Genomic DNA, 20,443 nt, shown 5'->3' on the forward strand with positions numbered 1-20,443 from the left:
GGGGGGGGGGTATTAAAAATAGCGAAGCAGACATGTATTTTTCTCCTGAATACTCCTTCAGGGGGGACTCCCATAGAACAAAAGCTATACATGTGTTTTTGTCCCATCATAGATCTGAGAACTTTATTCTGCATGGCTGTATGAAATCATTATAGAACAAGCTACAGGTGAAGAGGGAACAGTGATGAAGTGAAGCTCATTACCCATAATTCTCTTTTGTTACAGAGCTTTAAGGAGTGAAATAGGTGTGAAATGTAACCAGCTGTCATCAGACTGTGTGAACTGTGGTAAACTCCCAGATTGTAGCTGTAGTGTTCTGCTTCCAAGTTTGAACTGTGTGACGGACATTTCGGTTAAAATGTTCAAGTCTGAAGTACTGAGCACTAACATGTTAACAGGTGTATCTGTTAAGAGCCTATCATGGGGATCAGACAAGTGGGACTGTGTACTGTGTGTGTGTGTGTGTGTGTGTGTGTGTGTGTGTGTGTGTGTTTGACAGAGAGAGAGGCTATCAAATATTCTCTGCAATATATATTTACACATTGTTGTGTTCAGCAAATATAGTAGCAGCGCTGCTTAAAGTTTTTCATTTATAATTTTATCCCTCTCTTGTGTCTGCGGCTCACTTCAACATCATCACAGATGTGCTGCTGCTTCACCACTTAGGATGACATGCTCTGCAGTGAATGCTACCAACAGTGATGACATATAAAGCAATAATGTGCACAAGGTGGTGAAAAGTCAAGCGTGGCGGGAATGAATATATCAGAAACCCTAAAGTACATACACACACCCAGTTAGACCTCCCATCTCCCTCTGAGATATTGTGGAATTTTATCACATAAGTTCTGTTATTCATTGTTCAATTATGCAAATGAAGGTTTTAAAAGGGAGGCAACTAGGTATATGCCTCCTTGACTTCCATCTGATATAGTAGTAGAAGGTCAGAGGATACGATTTATATAGAGTTAGATTACCATGGCCCGCAGACTCCAGCAGAGGCAGAATAAGGAATTACTTGAGATCCTCCTGACAGGAGAGTGAGTGCCACACCGGGGGGGTGATCACATCCAGATGATGAAATCTTTTGCAGGTAAATGGCGATTGTGATGGAGGTTGTCTGTGATAAGAGTGAGGAGGGAATTGATTTATTTGCACACTGAGATTTATCACTGGAAGTTGGTACCAAACAGTTTTGACAGTTTGCTTGGTATCTGAAAAAGCTTTTGAGTTTATGAAACAACACATTTACAAAAAAAAGAAAAAACGATTAAAAGAACATTAAAGGAATCACAGACTAAAATCCACTGCAATATTTAACAGTTGCCATCAAAAAGTGTTTTGCTTCAGAGCAAAATTCACATTTGCATTCATGAGCTCTGCTGACAGCACCATCATGCTTTATGATCAAACCAACAGATTAGTATTTATGTATTATTACCAAATAATTACACTGCATTGTTATTAGTCATCAAGAGCAGTCAACGGCGCAGTCATTTAGGGTGATTTGGTGTGTGCATGTTTCTCTCTCTGCGTGTGTTTTGTTAGGTTCTGAAACTGGAGCATGAATGTCGTGGGTGTTGGTGGTTGTGGGAACTGAGGCTGGTAGCGAGTGGGGGCTGGGGGCAATTGTGGGACAGAGATGAATTGGCGGCTGCTGGTGGGGCGAATTTGAGGGCAAGGGCCATTGCTACATCCACAAACAAAGAGCTTGTTTTGTCCATTCTAAAGATCAAATGAAAATATGTCAGCCTCACTTAACACATCACAAGCAAATGAATGAGTGTGAGTGCCTGGGTGTCTGTGTGTTCACAGTCCTCACTCGCTCAGTTATTCATGGACATAATAAAAAAAAACATCTGCAGTCCCGCAGGACTTTATGAGCAAATGAATCCGATTATTGTAACGCCTTTGGCCTTTTTTTTAATTTTTTTAATTTTTTTTTTTTATGCACAATAAAATTGTTAACACAGCAACAGTTGCATGATGAAGTGTAGGGTGCGGATGTCCGCTACCCAAATGCCTCTATACTGTTATGAAAAACATTTGCAGTGTTGATCAAGCTCACATGATGCTTGTCCAGCTGTAGAGAGATGCCCAGTGCAACATCAGTCTCCTGCAATTCCACAAGACCAAGATATTAGTGTCATAAGCCTTGATTAAGGGGAAAAATACTTCAAATTAATTTCCCTTCTCTGTGCAAAATACCATCCATTCTCTCAACTCCTCCTTCTGCTCGTCAATGGGGGGAAACTCAAGAGTACCCTCAGGAAACAGCAGACACAGACATGCTAACAACACCCCGAGCAAACCGTTTCTTATTCTAATTCCAGCAGTTATGGAGCAACACTATCATTCATTTTTTTGCTGTATTTCAGGCCGTGTGGTGAATTTAAGTCTGATGCTCATTCTGTTTGACCTCTAGTTCTACCAACACCGGAGGGGAGTATCTGGCTCCACTGTGTCACCAGCTACTCACTTCCTGTGTCTGTCTGTATGTCGTTTTGTGCTGAGCAGGTAGTGTACAGTGGGTTCTTCTAAAGCTTTTCCACAGGAGACCGTGGAAAACGACACTATGAGAGCAGTGAGAGTGAACCAAACAGTAAAGTTGCTGGACAGCTAAACAGTGAGTTGTGAGCTAAAACTCTCTGTTGAGCTCTGTAAAGCTGAGGCGAGCTGCAGATTCAGGCAATAGCTCTAATAATTCTGTAGGTTCATCACAACCAGTGTCCCCCTTTCATCTCGTCGATTAAAAGAAGTATTCTGTATGCAGCAAAAAGTGGCTTGGCTTAAAAACTGTGTTTGTAATGTTTAGTCTTTCTACTCTACTTTCTAAATTTTTCAATAGAGCTGTTATATTGCTTTATTATTAACTTTTAGAACCATTAATTGTATTGCTTTTTAAATTCCTTTAATGTTGTTGTTTCTAAGCTCAGCTTCTGCCACATTTCTACAACCAGCAGTAATCCATGTATCTATGATTACATTTTATTTTATTCACAGCTCTTGAAATGCCTGTGAAGGGTGTGATTCTGCCTATCAACAGCACCACACCGCTGATGTCATAATTTTAGCTTTGAAATCACCTTAGACTAGCTCTGTGTGGTCACTCCTGGGACGGATTAAATTATAGTCTTTTATTGTGAAATAGAACATGCAGTCTGTTACTGTTATAGGGGATAGAGAGTTTCATAAAATTGAATATTTCCATGGAACACCTGAGGAAAATTAGCCACGGTGGTGGGAGGAAACTGTGTTTTGAGTCAACCATTTATTCCACACTGCCCTAGGGTACCATGGGGTAAAGTCCATTCTCTAGCTTAGGTATTATGGAGATGTAAAGTTACACAAGGGGTTACGTTTTCGGCTTGGCACAGTGTCAGTGGAAGATACTTTGAATGTAGTGGGGTTGTTACAAACATTGTGTCTGAACGAGGGTAATTGCCACGAAATTTAACATCCAAGTTTTACCACGAAATGCACAATCACTAGTTTGCAGCACATGAAGTCATGGGTATCACTATATCACTGCCTTTGATAAAGTGGTATGACATTCTGCCTGACAGATGTTTGATTCTCTTCCCTCGCCGCGTGTTACCTTTACATCTCTATGATCATCTCTCCTGCAATATATATTTCACACTGGATGGGCAGCGAAAAAACAGCTGATGTTACTGTAAGTTGGCGCTACGAGTGGCAAACCAAATTAGCGAAGCGACTTTAAAGTTTCATTGGTTTTTGGTTCTTGGCACTAGTTTTCTTCCAGCTGGTGCTTTTGGAGGTTGTCCTTCATCTTACATTTCCATACTTGGTCTGAAACTGGAATCAGAAATGGAATTTTGATTCAAGTTTATTAGGCAATTGTGCATGTCCGTCCAAGGAGCTGTTGGTGTAACTCGTACTTAAAACCATGAAGACTAACAAACAGCCACTGCAGGGAGGATATCTTCCGCTATCATCCATGCCTCCTCTTGAACTCTACCATCATCTTGAGTGTTTAAAGTGTGTTCAGCTCCAGTTTGTTGTGTCTACACCGGAGGGGCCAGCTGTTCAACCTCCCATATAGCGGCAGTTAAGGAATATGAAACATTGAATTTGTTGAGGGACGTATTCTGTCTGCAGTATGTCTTGCATTGGCGTTTACACTGTTTACATATGTATATAATATCAGCTCTGAGGTTTCTGTGTGTACGCTGCAGTGGCTAAATGTATAGAAAAATACATTAGACCTGCTTTTATCTCACTGTCACATTCTGCTCTTCGATGTTCTGTAGCAGATTATAAATCCTCTCCTTCTGAACACACCACCTTAATGGCTTCGTGTAATTGCATTTGCAATTTATTTGTAAATGAAGTATTTATGTAAATAGTGTGTTTAATGACTATGTTCAAGTTGTTAGCGTTATTTGAAGTTTTCCCGGGCTCAAACTTTCTATGTTCTTATTCAGTAATTCCGTGATCATACACGCTCAGATCTCTTGAGACTTGAAACCAGAGCTCGTCGGACAGCAGCGCCTGTGGAGAAAAGCTCATTGCATATTAGCACTAAATTAAGTATCTGCATGTGTGTGTTTGCTGAGGTACATACACCCCGTGTGCCTGCCCGCTTGCTTGTTTGCCTGCTTGTGTGTGCAGTGTGGGTGTGTCAGCTGCAATTTGTGAGTGCATCTTGATCTCATCCCCAGAGAGTCCATGCTAAATTAGGATGCATATTATTTAAAGATGCCTTGGGCTGAGTTTCAACTGGGTATATTTGTGCAGTGAATATGTTGATTTTTATGGTGCCCTGTGCGCTCCTATTCATGCTGCCAGGGAGGCAAGCTCAAGCACGGAGGTGTTTGTATGAAGGGAAAGGAAGTCTTGAGCTTGATTTTGTCTGCTATGAATTCAAATGATTTGCCCTCTTGGGATGTGCAAGAATTGTAGTCAGTTTATTTTGTCACTGTTTTTTTTTTTCAGCTGTAAATACCATGGCCTTTTACAAATACCCCCAAAATGAAACCTTGTGAGATAATGGCGTGTGTGTCTATGACTATCCTGGGGCAGATCTGTGGTAAAAGAAAAAGAACAATTTAATTATTTTTTTCCATCTAAAACCTGTGACAGAGAATGTAAGTAAGAAAGTATGACGAGCTGATATTTGAATTCACGAAAAGGGATTTGAGAGCATAAACCTTGAATTTAAAATGTAACCTTTTTTTTCAAATGTATATTTTTGAAATTAGACTGTTTTCCAATTTAAAGTGATTTTTTATAAAAACATTTATATAAGAACATTTCAGTGTTTGTCTGTCTGGTAAAATAATGGCTTTTTTGGCTTTGACATGTGAGTCTCAGTAATGGAAACATTCCATTTTGACTCTTTTCAATCACGTAATCATGACAGGATCAATACAGATAGAGCCTCAGCACGTGGATGGTGTTTGGAATCCGGCCCATGAGACAAGTCAAGCTACATATCATGTATAAGGTGAAGATTGTTTATTGTGACTTCCTGTCTGAGGGAGAACAGCTCTCTAATTTTGCCATTTGGCCATTTTCCAGCCATTTTTACATAAGCCCTGTTGCTTACATAGATCACAATTCAGCGTCCATCCGTACACTATATACCAAAATATATACCATATAGTATGTAAGAGCAATGTAATTTAATCTGTGTGTGCTTTTATTCACACTTGAGCCGTGTAGAAATGATACTGAAATGTTACAGGTCAGTCCTTTTCAGATGATGCCAGCATGTAAAACATGTCCTTAAGGGTCTATGGTCATGTTCTCCGTTCGGCTTTTGCACCGAGTTGCACCTCAGTTGCACATAAAGATCAAATGTTGGTGAGTCAGTCTATTTCCAAGTTGCTCTTTGGAAATGCTGCTCTCTGTTAATTCTTTGATCCCAGGAGCAGAAATTAATATTACAACTGTAGTGATGCAACTCAGGCGGATTGTGCTATTTCATCCTGTTGGCTTACTAGGTCACTGAGGTTTGCCACACACTGTGTCTGTTAACTGTACATGATGGGATTTTGAGCAAATGCTCCAGGTAGGGTCACACAAGGCACTGAAGGTGATATGCTTTCTTTATTTGAGCCTTATCTAGCACCAGCCTCACTCCAAGATCTAATCATATACTGTACTTTCATTTAAATCGTGTGTGTGTCTGTGTGCGTGTGTTTGTGCCTTTGTGAGAGAAGAAGCAGACTGGCGGCGCTCACCGCTGTCGACTAACCTGCATTCACATTCCTTCCTGCTGTCTGCTTGGTCACATGAGTTCCACTGGAGGTGGCCGTGTGTGTGTGTGTGTGCGTGTGTGTGTGCATGTCACCCCCGGGTTGTAGTTTAACTGTAGAGTTATGCTATATTAATGAGAACAGGCTGCAGAGGGTATGGAGTTCAGGACATTTGCATGCATAGAAGTCAAAGGAGGGCTGCACTTTAGCTCCTAATCCTACATGCAGCCCTCATACAATAAAGAGCATACATTTATAAATCATTTTTGCATTCACACTGAGTACACACGCCCCTCTGTTGTTCAAATGCAGTTTATTACTCAAAGATCAAAGCACATCCCTCTTACATCAGTGATGGAGGATTTTTGAGAACCCTGTGTGAGCATAATATGTAAAGCCTGCTCAGCGCAGTATGCCTGTCCTTGGTGCATGTACAAAGTAGTGTCACATAGCAGTATCATTCATCATCCTGACCCTGTATGAGATGCTCAACCCTGATCCTCACACACAAGCATTATAATGTACACGTGCCTCACTTCAAAGACCAGTGTCGAGGCAGAGGGGAGTATGACACTGTTCAGCCTGTGTCTTCTATCTTTGCATCTTTGTAGTCCGTTTTCTGTAGAATACCTTCCATTATTTCCTTTTGTCCTGCACACTGAGAAGCTTTGTGTTGCCAGTTTCATGCCCCACTGTCCCCAGAAACGCATTCCTCTACATTCACCGTGCTGCTGCGTGAATAAACTGTGATTGTGATTCAGATCTCCCATGTTACTCCCATGTTAGTTTTATTGCTCGCCGTGTTGACTCATGCAAGTGGGCCTGGCCCTTGACATGGCCATGTGGAGGCCCCATGCTGCTGGTAGGCCCTGCCTGCAGGAACGTTGCTCTGTGATTGGAGGAAATCTGACTGGGATGAATGAGCACTGTACACAGAGCAGGAGACATGAGGGAGTGCACTGGTACGCCCCCTCTCTCATTCTCTACCCTTCATTCTCTGTTCGGCTCCCTGTCTCCCTCTCAGACACACACACACACACACACACACGCACACACACACGAGTTTAGTGGGACACAGGACCTGTATTTGTCTCACCACAACCTCTGTTTTTTCATTGTGCACTTTCATGTCATGTGTTGTTACACTGGCAGTGGGGGGGGGGGGGGGGGGGGGTCACTGTATGATCTCAATGATTATAAGTGTATATCATGTTTCTAGTTCATTACTATATGCAGAGCTTGGTAAATTCTCATTTGATGTTCGACAGTAGAGCTTTTGTACATCTCAGAGCAGCATCAGGTGCAAAGGCAGGTTGACAAATACATATGACAAGTTGGGAACCAAAGCTGAAATATTAGTCAGTTAAATTAGTAGAAAGAAAGTAGTAGGTAGAAAAACAATCAGCAACTATTTTTATATTAAAGAATGATTTTAAGTAATTCTTATACAAAAATGCCAAAATTCATTGATGCCAGAATGAATAGATTTTTGCTGGTTGTCTTAGTCTTCTATGATAGTAAATTAAACAGTTTTTTACTTGTGGTCAGACCAAACAAGCATTTAGAATATGTCAACGTGGGCTTTAAGAAGTTTTTCAGTATTTTCTGATATAACAACTAAGTGATCAATTGAACAAAATTATCCTAAACTCAATCAATCAATACTGAAAATAACTTATTTTTTATCTTAAAATGAGATGAAATGTGTTTTTAGGAGGTAATTGGATGGTAATAATTTTTGATTTGGTCGGCTTTAAGTATAAAGTAAAATATGCCACTTGATATGGAGGCCAGGGATCCCAATGCCTGAAACATTTTTCCATCAAGGAAAAAATGCATCCACTAAAGTAAATAAAGTTTTTTATTAATATTTCAGCCCTCTATATGTGTGTGTAAACTCCATCAACCCTCCAACGCTTAAGGTCATAATAAAATATTTGAATCATTTCATTGGCTTTCTGATAGTGAAAGTGAGTTTGTGTTTGTGGTGAGGATGACTTGGTGTGAGAACAACCCCGCAGTATCATCATGGGAGGAAACACAACTGGAACGGTTAACACCCGACACGGCAGCTGTTCAGATTGTTGAGTGAGTCACAGCCTCAGTGTGGATTCAGTGAAATGTTGAGCCCTCTGTGTGTAGCTTTGCTTAATTAGTAAACAGACTGTTTTAATTTGGCATCAGAGCAATTTAAGGCTCATAAAGAGGGTTGAATGTTTAGCAGGCTTCAAATTGTGTTTTACATGTTAACAGAAAGAACCCAACACCCAAGACAATAACTTTAACATGAAAATCCAGAGACGAAGCGATACCAGATAAAAGCCTAAATGTTTAGACAGTAGTCGTTTCTTGTTCTTGCTCAGACATTTTCCACCTGGATAGTGAAACATGAGAGTCTCCGTCTCCCTGCAGGGTTTTATCGCAAGCTGCCTCTCTGCTCAGATTATCACAACTGTGGCTTCAAAATATTGATTTATTCACACGCTGCGTAGTTTTTGGCCACAAGTATATATAAGTGCCAGGGCTATTTTTTACTTTGTTGTTATTGATGTAAAGTAATTGAATTAGCAAACAAAGGCACTGTTGAAACAACAGCTGAGCACTAGTTGAGCTTGGTTTGAGATTTGGTTTGTGGCAACCAGACCTACCACACACACACACACACACACACACACACACACACACACACACACACTCAGTTTTCCTGCTGTAAACTGCTCCGCGCTATCAATCAGACCATCTGTCCCTGTCTACTCAGCCTGTATTTAGGTTTCAGTGCATAGTGATGTCCTACAACCCTGTTTTTTCCGAGACAAGTACTGCCAACGTGCACAATACAAGACATTGCTAATATCATTCAGGAACAACTCATAGCAATTATCTACTGCCGCTGTGTCAATTTAGAAGATGTACAAGGCAATCTGGTTATCACTGCATTTGAGTGCTTTAGTGGTCCCTCTTCACAAAAAGTGACTGTAATCACATTTCGCTGCTCTCTTTCAATTGAATCTCAAGGCTGCTCTAATCTTATCTGCACTGCTCAGTCCTCTATTTCATTCTGTAATTCTGAGTCTTTTTCTTTGTCTCATATCCTTTCTTTCGATTTTTTTACCTCACATCTCCACCTTTTTGAACTTTTAGAACTCTTCCAGTTTAACCGGCTCTTGTTCATGAATAAATATTACTTTATAGTAGTAGTAGGAGTGCGGTTTTATGGATGACAGTGTCAGTGTGGTGGTTGGTCCACCACCTTTCTCTTGATATAAACATAACATAACAATTATATAACAATTATTAAATAGATTGCCATGATGTTTTATTATAGACATTCACGGTCCCTTTCTTGTCACTGTGAGTACAAAAAATGAGGGTCCTTTACTTTTATCTGGCATGACAAGATGCTAAGGGGTAAGTGAGATGTATAATATTGATTTTACAGTGATTTCTTTAATATGTTAAACTAAGATGGAGATAGGTAACAAAATTATTCTGGCGAATAAGTGGGCCACATATTGTGTTTCTTCTGGCTCAATACATGCAAAATTCATCAGCCCAAGTCTGGCCCACATACAGCGTGACTATCAGCTACTTCCACATCTGGACCAATTCTAGCGCACACAGAAAATTTGCTGGGTATCAGCCAACATTGGAAGATAACAGCCAGAATCAGCCCAGATGTGGGGGTATATGGACCAGACTCGGGCCAACGAACCAGGCATAACGTTGGGCCAGAAGTTTCGTGTTGCTACCTGGAGAACATATTAAACATTACCTGCTAAACAGCATTTTAGCATTGTCAGTGTGAGCATGTTAGCATGTTGACGTTAACATTGGGTTCAAATCACAGCTGTGCTAGCTTCACAGAGCTGCTAGCATGGCTGTAAAACCTCTTGCTTTTTGCCTCTCTGTAGTACAAACTCATTAATTCCGACTGTATATCACTCTTTTGTTAATATACGCAGCCAAATATATAAAAGCCAGCATAATGCACATTAGGACAACATAATATCTGTGCAACTCAGCTAAAACTCCACAAAACATAGCAACAGCAGAATATATTGTTGTCTACTTGGGTATTAGTAAAAATAATATTCAGAAGCATTGGTTTTTGGACCCTTGCATATCTCTAGTTCCTAATAGGCATGAGGTATTGTATCACTTCACTTTAGAGGCTGTGGAAACCTGAGCTGTGGCCTCGGGGTCATGGGGTGTTCAGGCTCTGTTGACAGTGAGCTGGGTCGAGCGAAATATTCGCTGTGTTGGGTCACTCTCCTCCTCCTGCTCCTCCTCTTTCTCCTTCTGTTTTCCCAAACATTTTGTGAATAGGTGATCCATTAACAGAAATGGACTAGCGGAATAAGTGTTGATGGTATCAAGAGCACTGCCCTCCTCACTTTTCCATCTCCCCGGGCTTTTCTTTGTTTTTCTCTGCCTGAGTGACAGGGACAGTCTGTTTCTTTGTCGGCGTGTGTTATGTCTCTCTATACTGTCTTTTTTTTTTTTGCACTTTTCATTAGTGAATAGGATATAAGAAGTCAGTTTTTGGTCTATCCATTTATCCACGTCATATATGAGAGACATATAGAGGTACACCAAGCATTAGATTTAAATTCATGTGGATCATACCACCTCTGTGTTCTTACTTTAACCAAATAACTGCTGTTGGCACAATTAGACAGCCATTGCAAATCCAGGTAAAGTGTCAAAATTGTTACTGCTCAGGCATAGATAGAGGGGCAGTGTATCATTTATGGATGATATGTTTGCTTCTTTCATTTTCTTTTTTTTATGTGTTTGATCATCTCCTGTTGTCTGTTGGCCTCTATTTTATCCTCTCTTCCTTTTGTAAACCGCTGTCCTCTCTCTAGTTAGAGTAAGCTATGAACCTCTTGGCGCAGTGCCATCGCAATCCATTCACTACAGCTCAGCGAGACCGCACAGCCACCACTATATCCCAGAGTGTGTACCCTGTCCTTTCCAGCAGCTCCCACTTGTCAGTAAACTGGCAAAATGGCCACTTCACAGATCCCCCCTCTTCACGGCATTGTGTCCTCATGAGACACTGACAGTTACGGTGCGTGCGGGTGTGTATGCGTCTGTGTGTTGAAACGGGTGTTTGTGTGCGCATGGGTATATGTTAGCGTGCGAAAATGCGTGTATATGTGCATGCGTGGTGCTCATGGCCACAAATCTAGGGCAAGTCGAGGTTTCTGGTGCGAGTGTGTGTGTGTGTGTGTGTGTGTGTGTGTGTGTGTGTGTGTGTGTGTGTGTGTGTTTGTGTGTGAATATCAAGCGTTTTATTCCCAAATGAAATAACCACTACTTGAAATATGTGATGTGCTTACCATGCCTACTTCTTTAAAGGATAGTAGGTCATGCTGCTCCTCGGTTCTAAAAATATTTCACTTTTCACTTCACTTTTCTCAGAAGGATACCTATATTTTATTTCATCTTATTATGTAATTAGTTTAACACATGTCTAAGCCTTGCTAAAAGGAAATTTGTGTTTTCCTGCGTTTTCGTGTTGCTTATCACGCCTCCATCCAGTTTTGTGAGGCGTAATGGCTTCCATGTCAACGCAGAAGGATCCCCACCTCTCGCCAAGTGAAACCACTGGCAGTGAGCTGGGAAATGGCTGCTAACGTTTTAATGACTTAATGAGACCTAATTAGTTGAAATAGGAGAGAGGAAGAGAGGAGCCGTGGAGGTGATCTGCATCAGTGTGTGTTGGTGCGCAAGTGTTTTTCTTCCTACAAGACAGTGTGCATGTTTGAGTGTTCTTTACATGTGTGTCTGCGTTTGTATGGGTTTTTGGGTGCGTGCATGTAAATGCTATCTCCGTGGCTGGTGTGTGTGTGTGTGTGTGTGTGTGTGTGTGTGTGTGTGTGTGTGTGTGTGTGTGTGTGTGTGTGTTTGTGTGTGCCAGAGCGAAGTACAGCAGCTTTTCTCAGCATTACCCAGCCTCTTCATCAAGAAATGATGGTGGGGGGTCAGGCCTCATTTAATCAAGGAAAAAATTCCATCTCCCATTAAGTTAATTAATCCAACGCCAGAGAACGAGAAGCTGAAAGAAACCTCCCTGTGTGTGTGTTCGTGTGTGCCTCTGTGAGAAAATATTTCTTAGCTGGATTCATAAAGACGTCTGTCAAATGAACTATAGAGGGGAAGTTTAAATGAGATGACCTGCACTGGCACATATGAAATCATGTAATGACTTAATGTAAAACACGTTTGAAGTGACTTAACCTCATTTCACTGTATTTGTCACCTATTGACAAATTTGGGTTGTTGGCAGAAGTAAACCTCATTTCTAAACTCATATGTAACACAATTTGTAATGCCTTCAAATGATTTCACTTCATAAGCTCTTTCACAAAGAAATCTGTCCAAGAGATCCTATAGAACCTTTCACATGTTAAATATTAAGGTCAAATGAAGATTATAAACTAACAAAATCCACAAGCCTACACCCTATTTAATCAGTTATACGTTTAGACATTTCCATAAAATCTTCATGTTTCGGTCACACTGTGAGTGGCATGCAGTAGAGTGGATGATCCGCCGCTAGAATGAGTGATCAGCCACGAGGCAGCCGCACAGCCCACATTTCTCTTGCTAGCTGGGCACTCTTTGACATTTCTTGGCCGACATTCCAGAGTACTGTGTGTTTCCGATTTTTATTAAATGATGTATTTCCTCTGATTAAATGAGATGACTTACACAGGCACACATGAAGAAGTTTGATGATTTACAAGCCACCAAGTTTTTGACTGTGGAGGTCTATGGATGTATTTCTTTTTTTCCCAAGGACTTTGTCAAAACTAATTTCGAACTAGTGCTTTTTGGGACTGAATAATTTCCACATTCAGACAGACTACCGTCATCTGTTGGGAGGGTGTGCCTGCCAACCGTAAACAACTCAAACATCTACTTTGACTGCCTGTGTAAATGTGTTCAGTTGAATTCTGCAACAGCAGTATTGGCAGCTGTGCAACACATAAATCTGCTGCCGGGTTTGTCTATAGAAGAAGTCTGACAATAAGACGACAGCATATGCAATATGATGTCCAAAGATGCTAAACTGCCTCTGTCAAAGTGGAGGTGCTTCAGTCAAAAAGCTAAAACTAGATGATCTATTATATCAAGGGGGAGAGTTTTGAAAATAATGATGTACATGTGAAATATAGACACTGCATAGACAAAGATAAAAAAGTACATATCAGTGAAATGATGGATGGATACACTATGGATGCAGTGGTTGCAGTGAATTATTTTCTTCAGTGTGATTGTGTTAACTTGATCAAGCCTGCCTTGCTGTTATTAACATGTTGTATTGCAATTGGAGACTGTTCTCCCGTGTAAAATGAGCCCACAGGTCGTTTGTGCAGCAGCTTATTACGAGCCATAGTTACGTTTTGTTTTTAGGCGACATCTAGTGGCCGTAGTAGTTATGACAAGAGCAAAGGGAAAAGTGTGGTGACGTGGTATGAAGAGTGACAAAGTCCACCTTCAGAGGAGGTTGGGGTGGGTGGTTGGTGGATGGATGGGTCAACAAAACACAGAACTATGACACAGCAGATTGGTGTTCGATTCCCATGTAAAACCACTAGCTTATATTGTTTCTACTATCCGTGACCATTTGTTGTTATTATTGTAACCACGAAAACTGATTTTGAGGAAGTACTTATTTTAACCCAAATCATGATATTTTCCTAATCCTAACCAAGTAGTTTTTGTGCCTAAACTTAACCTAACTGTCGCGTGTTTATTATGATAATCATGACAACCGAGGTCCGGTACACATGCCGCCTTAGGGGCGCTATTTCAGGAGACACTCCTAACGACCTATATGGTTGTTTAGGTTGGAGGACTTGTTGTTCAATTGTTGCTAACCTAAGCTAAACATACCTAAGCTCCTCAACGTAGCTCTTTTAAAAATGCTTGGTTTGTAGTTTTTCAGTTCTTCCATAATAAAATAAAGACATAACAATACAGTATTTTACAATTTAAAAGAAGCACATTCAGAAGGTTCTTTTTTACTCTACTTTTCTGTTAGTTATTTTCTGATATAGTTGGCACTATAACTTAATTGTGCACTTACATGGAAAATAATTTCCTCTGGTCTTACACAGACAAGATACAAAACAGATGTTAATGAATAATGTATGACACAGTATGGGCTCATTAAAAGCATTAACAATAGATCATGTGTAGGATAATTTGTGTAGTCTGCTTGAAACAGTCCAATGTAGAGCTACATTTACCCCTTCCTTTTTACAGTTTCTTCCCCCTGATTTCTCTATCCATTATAATTCTACCCAGCCTCCTCATGACAGATAATTAAGTGCCATCATGTCAGTCAAGATATGAAGTCAGTTCAGTTCTTTTTATTTCTTATCTCCGTTTCCGTCTTGATCTTTCCCCTCTTCATTTTTCATTAATTCTCTTTTCTCCTAAGAGCTCTACTTTGATGCTTTACTACATTTTTTTTACTACCTTTTCTCTCTCCGTCTTGTTCTTCACAGAAATGAATTAAAACTGTCTTTCACTGCACTTACTGTTTTAAAATAGAGGAGGAAAACGCAGAGATAATATCAAATTGTATAGGTGAGGTACAGCGATATAAAGATAGGAGATTGAGAAAACTGCGAGGAGTGTATTAAAACATCTAGATGCACAGTGCATTAGGAAGAATAAACTAATCTCCTTGTGTTGCCTGATAGCATTGCAAGTGCATTCATTTGCATTTCTAATTATCTGCAACTTAATTTCAGGATGATATGTTGTTTAATGACTGACTGAATGTTTGTAATTTTTAAGTATTTAAGTATTAAAAAAATAAACCATGGTGAAGTTTCATCAGGGTAAAATATCTGTTTTTAAACAACAACATCTCCTTTGACTCCAGTTTATGTGGCAATCTGCTGCTCATCTCACACCAGCTCATCAACCTCTCACTCCAGGACTTCCCCTCTCCCTCGGACTTTATTGTCCTGCTGCTGACATACAAATCCCTTCATGCTTCTACACCCATTTCATTTGCAGAGCTCCTCCTCCTCCTCCTCCTCCTCCTCCTCCTCCGGCCTCCGCTCTGTCCCCAAAACACCCTGCTTCTGGAATGCACCACCCCTATCCATCTGTGCTGCCAACGCTATTGACTCTATTGAAGTTATGCTACAAAACTGACAAATGCTGAAACTGACAAAGTAGACAAAAAAAGCAAAATATGAAAAATGATGCAGATGTGAGAAAACAACAATAATCAGATTAATGAATAGAAAACATGCAGTATTTAAATTAAGCTGTGAGTGTTTACAGAGCAATTGAAAGGTTCCTACAAGGGGTTTCATCGAGGGTCTGTTTATATATTCTACACAGGTTATACTGTCAAATCCACTAGAAGGTGCAAATATAAGGACATATTTTTCAGAATAAAGATGATCTTAGCTGAACCTACTCTGTTGAAGGTGCAGTGCATAGTTAACATTTAGCTTTCCTTTCTTTGTCCCACACAGAAAAGCCTGTTTCGGTGGAGCTGAGCTGCGGGGCTGGGCCCAGCCATGTAGTGTTGGAGCCAGGTTCGCCCCTCTTGCTGGACTGCAATCTGGGGGCCAGCGATACACCTTTCAATGTTACCTGGCTTCAGGATGGCAAGACCCTGCCTCTGGAGGAGGGCGATGACTATCTGCAGTATTTGGGCAATGGATCCCTCCTCCTGCTGCCGACCTCCAAGGATGGCCAGCCTGCCCAGGACGTGGAGGGGGGCTACAGCTGCGTGAGTGCCAGCGCCCTTGGAGCCCTGACCAGCCGGACTGTAAATGTACTCTTGGCAAGTAGGTGTCCAGCAACAGCCACAGCACGTTGGTTTATTTTGGTGCTTTGGTTTCCTACCAGTGTAACCATTTCAGTTCTCAAAACGTCCATAGATGTTATATGAGTCTGTGATTTTGTCTGTCTTTGGGTGTTAGCTTTATGATCTGTCCAGGGTGAGCTCTTCCTTTCTCCCAATGCCTGCTCTGATAGGCATGTAACTCTCTGCAAGAAAACACTTCTTGCTTCAGTTGAACTACTTCTTTAACACCTGAAATATGTTGATTTCACGATCATGAAAACACTGTATCAAGCTTAATTAATGCTACTTTGTGTTCATCGCAGATGTTGGCCTGTGCCTCTGTGTTTGGGTGGTCAAAATGTTGTTCATGGTTTCTAAGATAATGTGATGGAAAGAATACTGGTTTGATTCATTCATTCACTTAAAGTATTCAGTTGGGTATGAACACGCGCACACGCACATGCAGGGCAATGTGATTTTTCAGATTTGTCGGGGGAATTTCTTTGCATGGATGGAGATGAACTTGGTTCTCCTCTGCTGCAGATAGGAGACTTATCCTCTGGTGGAGCGCTAACAAGTGTCCTGGGAACAGGTACACTCTTAAACAACAGTCTGTTAAAAGGCACAGAGTGAAGGAGAAAGAGTGGCTGGAAATGAAAGAAATTAACAGGAAGATGTGAGTGTGAGGGACGAGAGGACAGGCTGCAGCTTTTTAATCGCCTCTCCACGGAGGCCTCTCTCTCACACTCCTAAGTGGTAGTCTTTATTTAGTCATTAGCTTTGTGTAAAATGAGACAGTATCCTCTGTGGATGCCCCTACTTTTGTCAGCTGTCACAGGCCTATTTATGAGGATCTCTTGTTTGAGGGACAATAAGTAGTAAAGGGGAGGGAGGGGCGATGTTGGATGAATGGTGGGAAGGAGGAAAAGGTTGAAGAGAGTTTGGGGTGATGGTGAAAGGAAAGGCTTCAGAGACCATTAAGAATGACCTTCAGTTTGTGTGTGTGTGTGTATACGTGCATGTATGTATGTATGTGTGTGGGGGTTTTGAATTAAACCAGCAGTGAGAGGCTATGAGATAGATGGGACCAGCGTGCAGGAGGTCGAAGCCGAACTGCCTCAACATTGACATTGAGCGGGCATTCTCATTTCCTACTGCGTCCTCACTACCAGAAATGAGACGGAGGAGAGAACATAGCAGAGATCACATCTGTGAAAACACATTATGAAAGCCACCTGCTCCAGTTTCCTTGTGGCGGTATATGATGCATGTGACCTTGTCTAAAAAAAACATGAGGACGTGTCGGCGCCTGAGAAAAGAAAGTGAAAGAACCCGCTCTTTTAAATGCAGACAAAAAAATGTAAATAGGTCTTTCAGTCTCTTAACTTTCTCTTGTGGCACACAGTGCGCACATCACGTTTTCCAAATAAATCCATGTGTAAATGATGACACTGTGAAAAAAAAGTAGCTTTTAGTGTTAATTAGACCAATTAACCTTTCTGATTATGAGAGTGCTGGGGTGAATGTCAATATTTCTTAATTCCTGCCAGCTTTCTCAACGCATTTCAATCAGCTGATGCCATAACCTGAAAAAGGGTACTTCTCTCCTCCAGGCGACCAAACTGCTCTAGTTTACATGTTTTAGTTTTTGGTCTTCATCACAGTTTTGTGTGTTTTAATATCCTCATGGTCGAAGTAAAACAGAAAGGGATTAATTTATGAGATTTTTTGTAATGAATTTGTTTCTTTCATGAGAGCATTTCTGTGTCTTTCTGCCTCTCACATTAGAGTCACAAGATTATAATGAGCTACCTTGAGGCAAATATTACTGTGTTCAAACCTTCTCATTTTACAACTAAATGCACACACCCCGTCTACAGTGGTAAAGAGGACGAGAAGAACCACTTTTAAAGCTGGAAAATTCTAGTCTAAGCACATCTGACAATCTTAAGAATATATTCAAACCTTTTACTTTAAGAAGAAAAAGTATTGCAGATATGTTGCTATTTGACAGGGAGTCCCTGCATGCATGTCAAAACTGACAGAACAGAGCACCTCAATGAAGATAAAAGTGGTAGCGTAATGTAAATAGGAAATAAAAAATTCATATTGCGCATATTTTCCAGTAGCTGTTACAAATATCTATTGAGGCTGGGGGCATTCCTGATGGGTTTCCACACTGTTACTCTGCCTGAAAGCTGGGTAGCAACGAGGTCATGGGTAGAATTATCTGCTTGCACAAGGGGAGGGGAAAAGCACTGCAATCTGATAGCTCTGGGGCCAAAGAGTGGGGCATAGATAGAAGGACGGACAAAGACGGAGAGAGATTTTGGGTAAAGTCAAGGGCAGGAGAGAGAGAGGGAAGAGAAGTAACGAAGAAAGAAAAAATGAGAGGGAACGAAGAAAGGCAAGATAGGGACTTTTTAATGTAGCGCATGGAAAGGTTACACACTTTACATAGAGAAGGGCCCAAGGAACTGCCTTGGAAATGTTCCTTTAAAACATAGAAAGATCTTGTTGCTAGGAAACAGTTGGACATATTTCTGACCCTGTGGCTTGATGTGTCACCTTTCCTAGGAGTGTTACTCAGAAAGATTGCCCTGGATGTCAGCACAAGCCTGGGCAGGACAGTGTCAGCTTTGAAAAATCTGAGTGTGTGCTCTGTATGGTGCCAGATAGATCTGCCATGGAATTTCTTCGCAGGCCTGGGGACACTCACGGAGTCCTGGGAAAAGACTAATATGATTATGCTTTGACAGAGCGGAGGTGGAAGCACAGCTAGTTGCCATTGTTCCTTCACAGCATGGGCAAAGTGTCTCCTCTGAACACCCTTTGCCCCCCTTTGAATTAACATCTACAGCGCTGATCAGCTGTTATTCACCACTCACATACAGAAACACCCCACCCCACAATACACGTGCACATAGATGCACACAGTGATCAAGTAATGTAATCACAAGCAGTCTGTGTACAGGCATCAAGACACACTAGAGTCAACACTGAAGTACAAGTAGCTCTCCATACACGCACTCACATTTACACACTCACACACATTCACTGAATCTGGCACCGTGTCAGGTGCTCTCTGGCAGTGTTACAGGTGGTGTGTTTACATGAGGGCATCAACGTGTGTAATGGCTGGAAGTGGCAGGGGTTAATCATCAACTACTCCTGAAACAGTCCACGCAACAGTCATTGCAAGTCTTTTGAAATGAATCAAATGCTTTCTGCTGCTATGGCCCGAGTATGTGTGTCAGCCTCTGTGTGCACATTGAGAAACTTTGTTCCTTCAGTGCAGTAGGAAAACACAGAAGGCCAGTTTGTTGCCATGACTAACAGCTGGTGTGATAGGGCTTAAGGCCTGTGTCCCCTCGAGCTCTCAGTGGTTTGGAGGAAATCGTGTCCAAAAAAAAAAAAAAAAAAAGGGGAAAACTGAGTCTTTAGGTTGCGAGTTTGAAAACACCCAAATCTGAAAGTGGCTACTCCTGTGTACAAGTTAGAGAGACAGTGCTGGTCTCTGCTCTGAATCCTCCCTGCCATAATTTTGTTTGTTTAAAGTCAGATGACATGTGACTGTCTCCACGCAGCTTTTTAGCCATACTAGCAGCGACTGTAGGGATGTTATTGTCAGCCTATTAGACAATTCAATAATCAGTCCACCCTTTTCTTTTTTTTTCTTTTTTTTTTTTTTTAAATTTCCTGACTGAAATATCGTTTCAACTATTGGGTGGATTACCATTAAATTTTCTACAGACATTCATGGTCCCAAAGGATGAAGCGTACTGACTTTGCTGATTCAGTGACCTCACTTTCAACACCACCATCAGTTTTACAATTTTACTTTTCAGTGAAATGTCTCAACAGGTTTTGAATTAGTTGCACAAATTAAAAACTGACTTAACACTTCAAATGTGCTACAGCCATGGTGCCCTGAGGATGAATGTCTGCTTTGATTCCCTGACTTTTCATCTAGCACCACCAGCAGGTCTGAGTTTTCACTCATCCAGAAAAATAAGTCAATATCTACTGAACTGATTGGCACTGAATTATGTAAAGACTCATGATTCCCAGATGATCTATCCTAATGACTTTGCCTGTAGCTACACAATTAGGTTGACATTTATGGTTTTGATCTATATGCCTTGACAACAATTGGATATATTGATGCAATTAAACTTGGTACAGACATTCATGTTCCCAATAAATTTACTGATCCCATAACTTTTCAGCTGGTGCCATAATCAGGTCAAAATTTCATGTTGTCCAATCTTTTGGTTTATGACCAGATTGTCACTGTGCGGGTAAGGCTGGACCCAAATGCAGCCAACACAGGGGAATGAAGTGCAAAAAATGTTTACTGACCACGACAGTACCCCCCCCCCCCCCC

At 41.1% G+C, this 20,443-nt stretch overlaps 1 protein-coding gene across 3 annotated transcripts in view; it reads left to right on the forward strand.

Moving 5' to 3' along the window:
• Positions 1 to 20,443, forward strand: part of igdcc4 (immunoglobulin superfamily, DCC subclass, member 4) — a 53,795-nt gene that overhangs the window by 1,158 nt on the left and 32,194 nt on the right. For all 3 annotated transcript variants that reach the window (XR_015437606.1, XM_023411950.2, XM_023411951.2), the window contains exon 2: positions 15,740 to 16,057. Coding sequence is in view for 2 of the 3 variants with exons in the window: in XM_023411950.2 (XP_023267718.1) it covers positions 15,740 to 16,057 (318 nt within the window). In the remaining variant the exon portion in view is untranslated. The remainder of the gene's footprint in view (positions 1 to 15,739; positions 16,058 to 20,443) is intronic.

Source organism: Seriola lalandi, unplaced genomic scaffold, assembly GCF_002814215.2.
Source record: "Seriola lalandi dorsalis isolate HSWRI2012SDOR001 ecotype SW California unplaced genomic scaffold, Sedor1 jcf7180002054474, whole genome shotgun sequence".
Taxonomy (NCBI): Eukaryota; Metazoa; Chordata; class Actinopteri; order Carangiformes; family Carangidae; genus Seriola; species Seriola lalandi.